The 16,658-nt window shown below is 38.6% G+C and overlaps 1 protein-coding gene and 1 long non-coding RNA gene across 2 annotated transcripts; both read right to left on the bottom strand.

Annotated features, from left to right (window-relative positions):
- On the bottom strand, positions 663 to 1,962 carry LOC109718381. The gene is made up of 3 exons (XM_020244597.1): positions 1,919 to 1,962; positions 1,511 to 1,847; positions 663 to 1,441 (listed from the first exon to the last, which is right to left on the bottom strand). The coding sequence occupies exons 2-3, from the start codon at positions 1,808 to 1,810 to the stop codon at positions 770 to 772; spliced, it is 972 nt and encodes a 323-aa protein (XP_020100186.1). The 5' UTR covers positions 1,811 to 1,847; positions 1,919 to 1,962; the 3' UTR covers positions 663 to 769.
- LOC109708376 lies at positions 13,532 to 15,491 on the bottom strand. Its single transcript, XR_002215716.1, has 3 exons — positions 15,363 to 15,491; positions 13,869 to 13,923; positions 13,532 to 13,781 (listed from the first exon to the last, which is right to left on the bottom strand). It is a non-coding gene; the product is annotated as an uncharacterized LOC109708376 (long non-coding RNA).

The raw sequence follows: 16,658 nt of genomic DNA, 5'->3' as shown, positions 1-16,658 counted from the left end.
TTTGACCGCCATGTCGTTAAACTGAGCATTCTGATGTAATTCGACTGCCATGTCGTTAAACTGAGCATTTTGATGTAATTTGACCGTCATGTCATTAAACTGAGCATTTTGATGTAATTTGACCGCCATGTCGTTAAACTGAGCATTTTGATGTAATTTGACCGCCATGTCGTTAAACTGAGCATTTGATATAATTTGACCGCCATGTCGTTAAACTGAGCATTCTAATATAATTTGACCGCCATGTCGTTAAACTGAGCATTTTGATGTAATTTGACCGCCATGTCGTTAAACTGAGCATTTTGATGTAATTTGACCGCCATGTCGTTAAACTGAGCATTTTGATGTAATTTGACCGCCATGTCGTTAAACTGAGCATTTTGATGTAATTTGGCATTTTGATGTAATTTGACCGCCATGTCGTTAAACTGAGCATATAAAAAATAAAAAATAAAAAATAAAAAATAAAAAGGGGGGGGCAGTGTACATGTTATCGCTACAAGAGCGCTGAGAAGATAGCATATTTGCCCAGACAACTGAGTGATGACTCAATTTAGAGTTGATTGTACGTGAGAATCAAGGCAAAAGGAACAAACCATTCTCGCAAGACAATCATCGTTACAATGCAGTATGAGATAAAAACAGGAGGAAGAGATCGAACATTCAAGCACAATCAAAGTCATTCAAATTATCAAATACTGTCTCATACTAGTGACAAATAAAGATAACATCCACGATAAACATCCAAAAAGAGAAAAGTAAAGGAAAATCAAATCTCAAATATCTGACGACGCTCCTCAAATAGCTCTATCAATCCTCGGAGACCGGCGGATTCTTTGGAAGCTTTACAATCTTCAGTGGCTGCAGCATATTCCCTCTCCGCATCAGCAACGTCCTTCTGCAGTTCTTCTTCAGTCGGCGTTAATTTCTTTAAAGAGTCGTTGGCCACTTCGAGTTTAACTGACAACTCTGCTTCTGTACTCTTTAACTGCAAAATGTGCTCCTCAAGCTCTCTTATTTTCTCTCTAGTCTGTTGAAGCTCCAAAGAGACACCTTCTGAAGCTTTGAGAATAGAACTTTTTGTGCTGATGTGAGAAGCAAGCTTCCTTTTCTTTAGCGCCAGATCCTCATCAGCATTCACGAGCCGAACAGCTGAAGCGAAACTCGGACTTGACTCTAATTCTTCAATGACCTCGGCATGATCAAACACGGATTTTATACGCCCATCCAATTCAAATACATCAATTCCAAGTGAGGAAATGCACTGACAATACTTGGACACTTCCTCTCGAGCTGATCTGAATCGTCGACGGTCGAACGTCTTCATGATATCCGTTGTGCGGTCAATCAAAAATGATCTGACCGCAATAGGCACCTCACTCTGGAAACCTCCTGTACCGCTACTCACGTTAATGCCGACGTCCTCGTCAAGTGGTACGCCCTATAAAAAGAGAATGAAAAGAATGAAAAACGAGAAAGAAAAGAAAAGAAGAAGATATTTAAATCTTACCATATCAGGAGCTTCAGGTGGTGAAGGTGTAGGCTCGTAGTCCACTTCGTCGCCATAAGGTGATAAAGCGTCTATCAGATCATCATCCAATTTTGACTCTACCAGAAGGTCTGCATATGAAAAGAAATAATAAATATGTAAAAGATACTGTCTTTTAAAGAAAAGAGGGGAGGATTTTACCGGTTGATTTTGAATCAGCCTCCAAACAAGCTCTTTTATGCACCTCTGTAGCCGGAATATCATCGACTCGTTCTCTTTTACCAAGTAAAGACGATCCCGGCAAGACTTCATTTTTGCCATCTTCTACTATATCGTCATCTCCTTCAGCACCCTCATCCTACACAATAAAATTGAGGTGTAAACATGAGCGATATAAAATGAAAGTTGGGATAATAAATACAAATATACTTCATGATGAGTCGAGCAAGCCTCCTTGAAAGATGACGCTCCAATATCAGCAGCATCGGTGAGCGGATCCTGTGACAAAAAGAATCACATATCGATATATGCTACAAGGACCATTTTGTAAAAACAAGGAATAACGAATATATTATGAAAGGGGTTATAATATTTTAATCCCAAAATGTGCATCGTTATAGCCATAAAATTCCTTGAAAGTAATTTTCTGCATCAAAAAGCAAGGGAAATGAAGCTGCAGGGACTAAAATAAAACTGCAAGGACTGAAATGAAACTGCCCGCAGGGACTGTTTCGTAAATACAGGGACCAAAGTGTAAACGGGCCATAACATTTTCGTTTTAACTCCGATTTGCGAAATTTTTGTGGCTACAGATTTCTAACGAAAAATTACACATTATTATCCATATTTTACCTCCTTCTTTAGTTGAGAATCAAATTCTTAATTTGAAACCAGAAGAAGGGACATGGATTCAACTAGAAAATAAAATACCTGTGGTGGCGAAGGCGTCAGAACCACTCATCATCTGAAGGCACGTCATCCTCAATGGATCCACTCCCGCCGGCTTGTGATTCTGTGAATTAAAAAAACAAAGGATGAGTGCGGCAACATCATGTGGAATTAATTATAAGCAGAATACGAATGAAGATCACCTATCATTGAAGACACAGTAATGGGAAGTTTTCCACGAGCCACTTTAGTTGAAACATCCAAGCGTGGATTTTCTGAGCTTCTTGACGGTTCCACATCGCATGCCTATATAAAAAGAAAGGGTGTCAGAATGAATCAAACAAAATTCGAATCATATGGATGCTACGTCATACCTTTGACTTCATTAAAGGGTCCTGCAAGTGTATTTTATCCCTGGCAGGCGAACCTGTAACAAACACTTCCTGTATACAAAAAAAAAAAAGAAGGTCAGTATGCAAAATAAAAAAAGAGATAGTTGAAAATGTTAATGAACATACCTCAGATTTCTTGTCTTCATGAATTGGAAAACTGAGGCCAAGAACTTCACGTTGAGGGGAGTCATCTGAAAGATCAGCTTGAATATGATCATATTCTGGAAATAAGTCCAGTTCTTTTCCCTTTGGTTCTGGAATATTCAGAACCCTTTCATCTCTAACATTTGACGAGGTTAATCTCTCCTCAAAATCAGAATCTTTACCAACAATAGCAACACCTTTCTTCTTCTTGCGGGGATCATCTGCACTCAGTAGATAGCCTACTCCGTGTTTGAAGCTCGAATGCACGCTATTAGACCACCAGCGCGCATAATGCAAAGTTGGTTTCCCAATCCGGTCCTTCTTCGGTATGAAATAATTAATAAAAGTCCCATAGCGAATGAAATGATTCCAACATCCAGCAAGTATCCCAAGATGGCTCGCTAATCGGGAAACAGTGATACTTTCAGGAAAAGACTGATCAAAGCCAAATTGTCGAGCAAAACGATGAGGATTATATGACTGGGTGTGTAATTTATTCCCCAAACGAAGTGGAAGCACACTCTGTCTGATAGAAATTATATACTCATAAACCTCTCTCGGATATTTACACTCTCCTGGAGCCAATTTCGCATCGTAAAGCCAACCGTCATCAACAAAAGAATAAGAATATGGTAGAGGACGCCAAACAAAATGAGCACTCAACCTGAGGTGAATCCGTGCTCGCTTAGCATTAAAAGGAGAAGCCGCCGCGTCCATAAAAAATATCATTTGAGGAGGACTTCGTAAGCCGACGATATTCTTGATATTCTCGCTAATCACCTTTCTAGAATAAGTCTGTTCAAAGTGAAGACCGATCCACACATATAGAAAATTAACCGGAAATTGAGGTCCAGGATGCGCAGGTCCTTCAGGGTGATCACTCATAAAAGATAAACCAGCATGGATCGCACAAAGAATGGCAGGGGCTAAAGCAACTTTCTCACCTAATGCCAGCTTAGAAGCCATAATAAACGTCTCTGGCCTGATGAAATGGTCTAATCCAGAAGGCATTACAAAGTTGCATAACCATAAAGAAATGAAAGCCGCTCGGGTCGCGTCTTCTGTATATGAGGGGGCGAGCTCTCTATTGCTTATACTCCGAGACTTAGACTTAGTCAACTTCTTACAGCTTGTGTAAAAGAAATCTACCCATAAATCATACCGCACACGCTTGTTAGAAGACCGAGCCATGAGCCATTGATAAACATCAAAAAGCTCCCTAACACAACTGGGATAATTGTTCTTACTATAAAGTTCAGAATTTGGAGGGATATATTCGTCGTACATGTCACCGATAATCGGAAGCCCACCGAGTTCTCTAATTTCCCATAAAGAAATCCCAACTTCACCAAATGGAAGATGAAAAGTGTTTGTCTCCGAACACCACAGCTCTACCAATGCCTTGATGATATTCATATTCTTATTGTATCTCCCTCGTGAAGCTACGATACCCCCTAAAATGCCAGCACGACGTAACTGTGTGGTGTAATGAGAGATGATATGATTTCCCCATTCAATTAAACCCTCTACCTCAATGCTATCCCCTAAAATCCTACTCATTCCACACCATCCAGGATGATTATTAAGTATTTTATACCCGAGAGATTGTAACGTGTCTCTTTCTTTCGGAGGACCTAATGGGGGTAATAATATAACATCGCCGTCACCATCAGGAGCATAATAGTCAACCCCGAAACGACCCAACAACTGTTTCTGTTTAAATATCGCCCATTCTTTTAACATAGGCGTCTCATAAGGAATTGCGGGTTCAGCAGAACGTCCAAATACCGGAGGTGAACGCGTTAAAGAAAGTCCTCTAAATACGCCTAAAGTTTTATCATCGGGATGAATTAATGGCTCGCTCGTTTTTCCCATGATCTAGAAAAAGGATTACAATATAAAACGTATGAGTAAAATCTACGATCTAAGATAAGATGTTTTGAAGTCAGAGATATCATGATCAATCTATTCATGGGTCAAATATATCTCGTACAGATCTCAAACATGTATATAGATATGTATATATAACATCAAAAGAGATCAATCGGTATAAAAAATATATATATATAAATACCTGATATCTTTAATGATCAAACCTTCGATGGCGATATGAAGGTCGGAATTGTAAAAGGAGATCGGCACCTTTTTCCACCTTGTTTAAATCACAAGCTTGAAAAGGTGGGGGGCATTTGTTGAAGCATAAAAAAAAAAAGAGAGAGGAATAAAAGAGGAAAAAGAAAAAATGGGAGAGAAAGAAATAAAAATAGAGATGGTTTATGAGATCATCCATGCACCAGGTGCATGGATAAAATTTAAATTTTGAAAATATCTCATGCACCGGATTGCGAAAAAATAATACGCACGGGTATATAAAATAGCATATTAGTCTATTCCCTTTTGTATATTTACAAAATGCCCTACCTTAATCATATGATATTTTGATTAAGGTGTAATATGATCAAAGGGAAAGGACTAATTCACAATATTCCCGCAATCCCATCTTAACCACCCAATATCTCTACGATTCCATCATAACCATCCATTATCACACAATCCCATCGCTGCCGTCCAAAATCTATCCCACAATCTCCTCTCAACTACCCACATCCCACGATCCCATTACGATCACCCCACGATCCCCTAACCGCCCACGATCCCACGTCCCGCAATTCACTCGCACGTTTCCCTCAAGTTGGTTACAACCACCCCCATAAATACCCTTCGAAAAAATCAAACGGGAAGAGCTTTTTGAATCTTCGAAATCTAATCAAAAAATACCCACCCCATTCTGTCGATCGCAAAAAAAAAAAAAGGTAAAAAAATATATATATTATCTCTTTCTCCCGTTCAAAAAAAAAAGAAAAAAAAAAGAAAAAAAGAAAACAAAGCTCTCTCTATCTCTCTCGCTAAAAAAAAAAAAAAAAAAAAAAAAAAAAAAAAAAAAAAAAAGAGAAAGAAGAAAAAGAGAATAAAAAAAGAGATCTCAGATCTTTTTCTCTCTCTCTCTCTCTCTCTCTCTCAAGCACCCACCGAGGCTTCTTCCGCCGCTCCCCTGCCTCCTCCTCGGCTTCCCTGCACACGAGCCGCGACGCGCTCCCCCGCGCTCCATCGTTTCCCTGCGCACGAGTCGCGACGCGCCTCCCCCCTGCCACCTCCTCAGCTTCCCTGCGCCCGAGCCTTTCGATCTCTCCGCGCCAAGCTCCTCGATATCTCCGCGCGCTCGAGCTCTCCGCGCCGAGGCGCTCCACCAACGGGCGCTCCGGCCTCCTCCGCCGCTCATCTTCTTCCTCTTCTACGCCGGAGACGCCGAGCGCCTCCGCCGAGCCCCTGCCCTCGACGACGTCGCCCTCGCCGCCTCCTCGATATCTCCGCGCGCTCGAGCTCCTTGAGCTCTCCGCGCTGAGGCGCTCCACCGACGCGCGCTCCGGCCTCCTTCTCCGCGTCTCTGCCTCAACTCCGCTGAGCGCCTCCTCGACCTCCCCGCGTCCCCGTCTTCGACGATGCCTCTCTCCGCGTCGAGGCGCTCCCCCGCCTCCTCTGCCGATCGAGCCGCGACGCGCTCCCCGCGCTTCCGCCGAAGCTCCGCTGAGCACCCACAAAGCTCCACCAAGCTCCGCATGGAGTTGGCTGAGCCCTTCCGCCGTGTCTCCGCCGCGCCTCCGTCGAGCACCCACCGAGCTCCGCCGCATCTTCAACGACTTCCGCAAAGACTTCCATCTATGAGTTTCCTCTCTGCACCCCGCCACCTGTTCGGCGAAAGTCCCAAACCAAACAGCAGCCCGAAATCACTCCGTCGAGCATCCAACGAGCTCCAGCGCGCCCCGGCCGATCCTCGCGACGCGCTTCCCCGCGTCCTCGACTTGAAGCCGCGCCACCCGCGGCCGATCTGCCTTAAGCCGCACCCCCCGCTCGGGTACACGCCGATCTCGCACCCGACGCCGTGATGCCCAAGTCCGCCTTGAAGCTTCGAGGCGCGGCGACCGCCGTCCGCATCGTCCCCCTCCGACCGGGCACGGCCCAATCCGAAGTCGAGGCCGCCCGAGTCGCACCCCTGCTCGGACACATGCCGATCCCGCGCCTGAACATGCTTCGACTCGATGCCCGCCACCTGTTCGACTCAGCGCCTCTCCGAACCCAAGGCTGTCCACACTGCAGCCGAGCCACACCGCACCGCCGTCGAGCTTGTTCCAGAGCTCGACCATGCCTTCACCACTCCGAAGCTATACTTCGAAAGTCCACTGCTGACCTTCCTGAAGCCGCGCCACCCGCGGCAGGTCCGCCCAAAGCCACGCAGAAGCTCCGTCAAAGTCGCCGTCACGGTCCTCCTCCGTCGCAGTCTCAAATCCGTGGCTCCACTGTCAGGTCACAGCCCCAGCGGAGCTCCGTCATCAACAAAGCCGCCAAGTGCTCGACGGCGAATCTGAGAAGGAGAGCGGTGCTCTGCTCTCAAACGAAGCCGCCCGCCAAGTATTTGACAGCGAACCTGAGAGAGAGAGCGGTGCTCTCCTCTCAAACGAAGCCGCCCGCCAAGTATTCGACAGCGAACCTGAGAGAGAGAGCGGTGATCTCCTCTCAAACGAAGCCGCCCGCCAAGTATTCGACAGCGAATCTGAGAGAGAGAGCGGTGCTCTTCTCTTTGCAAAAAAAAAAAAAAGAGAAAAAGAGAGATATTACTTCTCTACTTATGAAAGAGAGAGGGAGCTTTGTTAGGGAGGCAAGTAAGGAATTTATCCCATCTCAGTTGTCCCATGGATGTAAAAGAGATAAAAGAGATAAAGAAAAAATGTGAGGAGACAAAAGAAAATTAGTCGGATTACCGATTAATATTCTTTTGATCGTCCTTTTATTGGAAGAACAATGCAATGTTCGAAAATAATTGAACATTGATTCTATCCAAGTTGAGTCTTTCTATTTGGTCAAATTAGACCAAATTGAAATTTAATCACATTAGACATTTTTATGTGATTTATGATCAAGAATTTAACAAATAAAAAATGCATTAGAAATTTTCTAAATGATGAATTTGATCCTGAACCATATATTTTGATCTCAAATTCTGAACAATTTCTATCTAAAAATCTCATCTGGAACGAGCCCATACCTACCTCAAATTACATAACTCAAGCTCAGTCCAAATGTGAATCCAGTCCAAACTTGAATCTGAGCCCAATTCTGTAGCTTGCCTAAAGGAAAATATAGGTTTAAGCCACACGGGCCTAAACTGAGCCTAGGCCCGCATCCAGAACTTAATTTCAGGCCTCAACCTGAGTCCATACTATACGGGCCTGAATATAGCCCATACCCGAATCCATAAACCCAAATTGAGTCCAAAGCCCGAACCTAAATTAAACCCAAAACCCAAAATAAGCCCAAAGCCTAAATTAAACCTAAGTCCAAAATCCTAAATCAAAGCCTAAATCCCATATTGAATCCAAATTCAAACCCCATATCAACCCAAATCCAAATCTCATATCAAATCCACATCTCAACCCAACATCAAATCGAAATCCCCATATCAAATCCAAATTGAGCCCAAAATGAGCCCAAAATCCACATATGAACTGAGCCCATTTTGAGCCCAAAATCTACATATGAATTGAGCCCATTTTGAGCCCAATTACCATATAAAATCCAAATTCTCATACCCAGTCCAAATGAAATCCAAATCAAACCCAAATTGAACCTATTTATCCATGTCAAATCCAAATTGAGCCAGCTTTGAGCCCAATTACCATATCAAATCCAGACTGAGCCCACTTTGAGCCCAATTCCCATATAAAACTCAAATTTTCGTATCAAATCCAAATTGAGCTCATTTTAAGCTCAATTTCCATATGAAACTCAAATTCCCATTTTGAGCCCATTTTAAGCTCAATTTCCATACCAAATCCAAATTGAGCCCATTTTGAGCCCAATTCCCATATAAAACCCAAATTTTCATATCAAATCCAAATTAAGTCCAAAAGGAGTCCAAAATTCAAATGAGCCCCTTTTTGAACCCAAATTCAAATCCCCTTGATCCTATGTCAAATCCAAATCAAATCTCTTCTCTAGCACATACAACTAGAGTTAGAATCCTGACCTATTTAAAATTCGATCAAATTCTAAAATACCTGATTAGAATTGATCAAATCATATGCAATTGAACTCTGATATATCCACTCAGAGTTCACTAATTTAAACTCTAATACATACACTTGGAGTTTAAATTTCATCTCTTGATTAAGCTCTAATACATACACTTAGAGTTTAATCTTCGGCTAATCCTAACCCATATAATTAGGATTCGGCCTATAAACCACCTTAGGGTGAACCCTTATGAGACCAAATTAGACTCTAATACCTATACTTAGAGTTTAATGTCAACTACATTTTGACTAATCCTAATATATATAATTAGGATTTGGCTCACGTGAAACCAAATTGGGCTCTAATACATACACTTAGAGTCTAATTTAAGACAAATGATGACTAATCCTAATATATATAATTAGGATTTTGTCTTATGGTGAACACAATTGAGCTCTAAACATACAGAGCTTGATTGGACTTTATCATATATTTAAGTCCAATTTGAACCTGATCGAATCCCAATTCACATTAGGGTTATATACACCCCGGTTCAGAATCAAACTCAATCCACTGAACTTCGTTCATCTTTTATTCAATCTTCAGCATTTCAAAGGTCTCTTAATCGAAGGTACCCTAACACTTTGTAGGGGTAATTAACAATAAATGCTTGCGTTTATTGGAAGCCATGGATCCGCAATACCTGATAACCATACTTACACATACTTTAATCTACATCATGAATACTACCCCACGGGAGAAATCAAAGATAAAAATTCCCCGTGCGAGGTGCGTCATTCGTGGTGGCAGACAAACTTATATTTTGAGATCATGTGATATAAAAGAGAAGAAATGATGCAAAAATATAAACAATTTTCTAAGTGTAGTTTATTACTTTCACTGTTGGCTATCGCTTGCCCTCGTGCAAGCCATTATGTATGCTTCTGTTTTGTGCAAAATTCATACTCTATTTGTACAGGATGTTGAGCCTTGGGCGGACAGGGAAGACTCTGTCCATTCGACGTTTGTTCGATGCGCTCGAACAGGCCAAAAGTATCGGGCTCGAGGCGTGACATATATATATATAGAACTAGGCTACTATGCTATTAATAGCACCAAGTCATTGGTGCTACCAAGTTTTTAGCCATTGGATTAAGAGATGTGCGGTTAGGATGATGTGGGCCCCCTAGGGTTGAGTGGGTGGTTGGTTGAATAGTATGATCTAACGGGTGAAAATGATCAAAATGGTAGATCTAACGGCGGAAAACTTGGTAGCACCAAGTGCTTCGTGCTATTAATAGCATAAAAGCATATATATATATATATATATATATATAATCCGGCTGGGATACTATTGATAGCACCAAGGATTTGGTGCTATCGAGTTTTCCACCGTTAGATTTAACCTTTGATTATTTTTATCCGTTAGATTATACTATTCAACCAACCACCCACTCAACCCTAGGGGGCCCACATCATCCTAACCGCACATTTCTCAATCCAATAACTAAAAAACTAATAGCACTAACAGCTTGGTGCTATTGATAGTATTCCAGCCTAGTTCTCTCTCTCTCTCTCTCTCTCTCTATATATATATATATATATATATATATAGAGAGAGAGAGAGAGAAAGAGAACTAGCTACTATGCTATTAATAGCACCAAGTCATTGGTGCTACCAAGTTTTTGGCCATTGGATTAAGAGATGTGCGGTTAGGATGATGTGGGCCCCCTAGGGTTGAGTGGATGGTTGGTTGAATAGTATGGTCTAACGGGTGAAAATGATCAAAATGGTAGATCTAACGGCGGAAAACTTGGTAGCACCAAGTGCTTCGTGTTATTAATAGCATAGTAGCCGGGACTATATATATATATATATATATATATAGAGAGAGAGAGAGAGAGAGAGAGAGAGAGAGAGAGAGAGAGAGAGAGAGAGAATAGGGCTGCTGTGCTCTCAGGAGCACGGAGGCCTCCGTGCTCCTGAGCCGTTTTCGATGATGTAATTTCCGAATCGACGATCGGCTCCGTTAGACTTGATCTAGCGTATTTGAAGTTTATAGAAAATATTTTTTGCGATTTTTTGATATCATTTACCTAGCAATCGATAGGATTCAAACTCAATAATTTTTAACGGCTGAAAATAAAAATTCTATAAAAACTGGTGATATAGCACTAAAATTTTTTATCAGAAATGTTGATCTTATTGTAGATAGTATAAAGAATTTTGTATCAAAATTTCATCTGATTTGAATACTTCTACACCGTTAAACTTGAAAACGGCAGATATCAACCATTAAAAATTATTGATTTTGAATCATTTCGATCACTAGGTAAATGATATCAAAAATTCGCAAAAATTATTTTCTAGAAACTTCAAATACACTAGATCAAGTCTAACGGAGCCGAACGTCGATTCGAAAATTCCATCATCGAAAACGGCTCAAGAGCACGGAGGCCTTCGTGCTCCTGAGAGCACAGCAGCCCTACTCTATATATATATATATATAGAAACTATCACTAGTATCAAGTCATTAGTGTCATTAGATTTTCGGCCATTGAATGAAAGAATGTGCGTTTAGGATAATAGTGGTCTCTAGGATTGAGTGAGTGATTGGTTGAATGGTATGACCTAATGGGTAAAAATGATCAAAGTAGTAAATCTAACGACAGAAAACTTGATAGTACCAAATGTTAGTTGCCATTGATAGTATAGTAGCTGGACTATATATATATACACACACATTCATATAGTTTAGAAAAATCTTTAACATCCCTTCTAAATACGAATGAATTTAAAAGACTGAAATTAACAGGTAAATTAGAGATAGTCATTTGACCTATTAAAATATAGGGTTAATTTCATACAGGTCCTTGCAAATATAGTGAATCAGGAATATATCCATACAAAGTTTAACTTTCATATTGTTTCTACAAAAATTCTAATATTTTCAAATATGTTCCTCTGTTTTGTTGCCATTAGAGAACCGTTGGAGAATTGTTTATATTTCTAATTTTACCGTCACAAATATGTCCTTCCAAAAGTCATAACAATGTAATATAAGAGGGATAAAAATGTCAAAAATGAATCCGGGTAAAATATTTAACCAATGGTTAACTAAATTTTTCTAACGGATTCTAACAGTATGGACATATTTGAAAATATCATAACTTTTGCAAGAACAAGATATGAAAGTTGAACTTTGTATGGGTATATCTGTCATTACTATATTTATAGAAATCTGTATGAAATTAACCCTAAAATATAATATAGAAAGATAACATGTTAAATATTGAAGATGGGGATCGAACCTTCAGATCTCACATAATACGTGGGTGGAGCTTAGGATTGGTTCTAATTATATATATATATATATCCAAAACTTAGCAAGCAATATGTTTAAATAGAAACAACTTAATTAAACAGCACTTTGTATCGAAGCTAGGCTAAAAAGGTACTTGAAAACAAAGATGTGCTACGGTTCTTGCAAAAGATTTGCCAGGATGGTACTGGGTGTTATCGTCTATGCTATGCATGTATGCAGAGCTAGCATTTAGCTTGAAAACAAATTGTGTGTCATGGTACTATTTCTATTCTGACAAAAAGCTGTTTGCTGGAGGAATAAAGGAGAGAAAATATGTGCTCCAATTTCTTAATTAGATCCTGCAATTTTGAGTTGAAAAATAAACTGAGTGCAGTTGCTTTTGTTTCTGTTAGAATGCTTTCATACAACACAAAAGTAAACTGTGAAGAAGCGCTCATGCATTTTGAGCGTGTTCTAGAAATGTACAGCCGCCCGTCCTGGCCATTTGAGTGTAGTAGGTCGGGATATTGAGGCTTTGAACTTCCTGTATCGATAAGCCAGTCGGTAGTTCGAAAATCCATCTATACAATTCAGTCGTGCTTAGTAAAATTCTTTGATGCAATCAGATTATCAAAGACGAATATGATGATTTCCTTTTATAGCATTGTTCTAAAAGGTTAATAACTAACCGAGAGATTAGATGCTTCTGCTTTACAGAATTTTTTTTCTATATACTTGTTCAAGTTCTAGACCAAATGCATTGATTCGGAAATTAGAAGGATGATTAATACAGTGATCAATACCATTAGGATACCTTTTCTTTTCATGAGTCTAAAAGACTACGAAAAATTGTGATACAATTGCGTGCAGTAGCGATCTGATACCCCACTACAACAAAAACGGTATATAACGACACTTTTAAATGTCGGTATATGTCAAAAAAAGTACTGCTGGCTAAATTACCGACACTTTTAAAAAGTGTTGCTATATGTGGCGTCACTAGGTATATAGTGACACTTTTTAAGAGTGTCGGTATAATCTAAAAAGAGTGCTACTAATATACCGACACTTATTTAAGCTTTTAGCAGTACATAAAAGTGATGCAAAATAATATTCTAGCAACACTTTTTTTGAATTTAAGCGACACTTTATAACTGTCCCATTTTCTTTAAATATCCAAATTTTTCTTGATGCATCACACTTTTTAAAATATAATACCACTCCACGATGATTATCATTAAGTATATCTTTAATTTTATTCGCCTTGATTTGCATTAACAAAGAAAGCATATAAAAGAAGTTTTGTAGTTACACTAATTAATACCAAAATGTCTCAAAGTAGTATCCATATATCTTTAAACGAGTATTTAGTCACTAAAACACAGTACCAACAATTTCTAGCTTTTCAACCCAAGAAAAAGAGAAATAAAAACAAAAGCTAATAATATCATATCAGATCCAGTCGTAGTGAGCTCGGCAATTAAGATGTTGAACCTACAAATTAAACAATACTGAAGTTAATAAAAGATTAGTCAAACAATCTTTTAACATAAAAATCAATTAGTATAAGTTTAATTTTACCTGAAGGGCAATGAGGTTGTGGATGAATATTACGAACGCTAGATGCGTTTGAAATCTAAACAAATAAATTTTCTAGTATTAGATAATCATTTCATCTTAAAAAAGGTATTATTTGACAATGAGCAAGACATTATTTAAGTGACAGATTATCATACTCAAAATGCAATTTAATATATGCATCTCCATTTCATATACAAGTAGTAATTAAGATGGTGGCTCCCCAATCTATTGCACTTAATAATTTACCACAACTCGTGAAGCATATAGCACTGATTAATGAACCCACCACCAATAAAAAAAGAACAACAAAAGAGCCAAAAAAGTGAGGACACATTGCATCATTTCATATTGTATCATTTTACCAGAAACAACAAAAGTTTTGGTCCGCCCCCACCATATACGAACTTAGGAATTTTCCTAAGATTGGTGAACTCTTTTTTGGGACAAGTTTTATCATTCAAAACGACAAGAGAAATTGCCCTAAAATATCCTACATTTTATGGTTCAAAAGGACAAAAGAGATTGCCCCAAAATATCAATTCACTTAACAATGGATGAAAAATATGAAATCAATTAAGTTAGAGCTGAAAGCAATTAATCAGATTTTGATTAAGAGAAGAACAAAGAGGAAGCAAAAGAACAAAGAGATGCTGCAAATTTTAAGTGGTTTCTAATCCTTGCCTTACATATAATCAATAATACAATATAATACACCAAATTTATGCCATAACTCATGAGAATATATTCTTTGCAGTTCATAAGCCTTAATAGCATTAATACTAGCAATAGCATGTTCCTCCATACACTAATACTGCAACTGAAAACTTAAAAACCAAAAAGGTATTAACTTGTTAAGGAACAGAAAAAAAAAAAAAAAGAAAAAAAAAGTTGTCTTTAAGCACCAAAGTTGCAATCAACAAATAATGTAATAAAACCACTACACTAAGTACACAAAATATTACAGCCAAAACCTATTTTGGACCCAATAATCTCGTATTCAATTGTTTCAATTTTACCAAATTAGATACAATCCACACAGCAAAACCCCAATTATCAAATCAAGAATGAGCTAAAACGAAACCAATAAAACCTAAACGATTTCGATCACAAATGCATCATCCAAAGATCACGTCCTTAGAAATGAATATCCGAATCCATCTTAATTTAATAACGATTTGATCGATAATGATTTGTAACTTTATCCTATTTCAACTATTGCAAATTATCCTATTATCAATAGAAATCGTCCAATTCCATGCCTATTCAACCATTTGACCAAATCAAAGCTAATAAATCTAATCAATATACCAAATGCCGAACACTAAAGCATGAAGATTCACCCTTTGGGCTTGTTTGGTTCATGATTTGTAACATTTTAAAAATTCTCCAATTTGAGAGAACACACAAATCGAAAGGAAAAGGAAGTGGAAGTTGCTCAGCATTGAAGCCACGAAGCAAACAAATATAAATTTAAGCAAGAAAAAAAGAACTTACAATTTCCTTAGAGCGCATAGGCCTTTTAAGCTTTGAGTTAGTACCAAAGTTAGCCGAACCTGAAGTATTTCTTTTCGAATTTTTCAATACCACCTATGTCTTGGATATTCGGTTCAACTGGCATTAAGAGCTGCAAAAAGAAGAAACAAGCATCTATATATGAGAAATAAATATTTCAAGAATCATATAAAGCACTCCAATCAAATTAGATAAGCTTAAATTCACAAATTGAAAAGCAGTTGAACAACTCAAATCACTTAAATCTAAAAAATAGAAAGCAAAATCAAAACTTATTAAAGGTTAGATGGATCAAAGTAGCTAATAATTTAGACAAGTTCTATGTAAATTTTCCAAATGAATACATCATTTAACATATCCATCGTTAAGTGAGTTTATTTCAGTAGCTATCTATTTTATTATCTCTTTTGTTAATGAACGTGAATATGCTTCGCTTCATTTTTATATATGGTATATCACGCATTTGAGCTGCTGCTTTCTAATTCAAATAATTATTTACTTGATTATTTTCTTTATGAGATATTATCCTTTTGTTTTAGAGGTTAATAACAAATCATCAAAAATACATTAATGTTCTCAAGAGCAAGTTTCTGGAAAAAGAAAATCATTATGGGAATTGTACAGTTGCACACTTCTAAGCCTCACTTTCGAAAACAAGCCTATATGAAAATTCACAAGCCCTTTATGGGCCAAAATAGGCCCACCAAACAAACACAATATATGAAAACGTAAACAATCATCCCCACCGTAAGTGAAAATTAAAGAGTTTGATGGTTGGTGCTAGGAATTCAAAATTCAAAGCCTAGTTACTTCACATTTTCAACAAAATATATTTTAAAAAAATAAAAAAAAGTTTCCAAATACATCCATGGAGCCCACTGAATTGGCTATACCACCCTAAAAGATTCACTCAAGGTGAAAACCATATATGACATCATGTTCCCATGCAATAACTCTTCTAGCCCTAATGCCAACACTTGTTCACCTTGATATCTTCTCCAGATATGCTCCCAATCCCTACATTTCCTAAATATGAAGTAAATGAAGGGCCATTTTGCAACTTTGTCAAAGACTAGGGATTTTCTTATGGTTGTGCATTAACTCCCCTTCCATATTTGGACAATTCATGTCCATCCTCTAACTACGTACACATTTGCTAAGCATTCGATATTTTCTTTAAAGACTATTGACTTGTATAGTCTTGCTCCTATGCAATCAAGAACTAGGATTATGACTGCATTATTCACAAAAGCAGTCATAATCCTAAGCATTCGATCA

The sequence above is a fragment of the Ananas comosus genome, linkage group 1, assembly GCF_001540865.1.
Source record: "Ananas comosus cultivar F153 linkage group 1, ASM154086v1, whole genome shotgun sequence".
NCBI classification, from domain to species: domain Eukaryota; kingdom Viridiplantae; phylum Streptophyta; class Magnoliopsida; order Poales; family Bromeliaceae; genus Ananas; species Ananas comosus.
Note: the sequence above shows the minus strand (reverse complement) of the source record. Positions and strands in the feature narration are given on the sequence as shown.

What these genes read in the sequence shown, in the direction of transcription:
- LOC109718381 (XM_020244597.1), bottom strand. Translation starts at nt 1,810, where the DNA reads ATGGCAAAAATGAAGTCTTGCCGGGATCGTCTTTACTTGGTAAAAGAG. An exon ending in CACCTGAAGCTCCTGATATG is followed by an intron (nt 1,442 to 1,510) that starts GTAAGATTTAAA and finishes CTCTTTTTATAG; the next exon opens with GGCGTACCACTTGACGAGGA.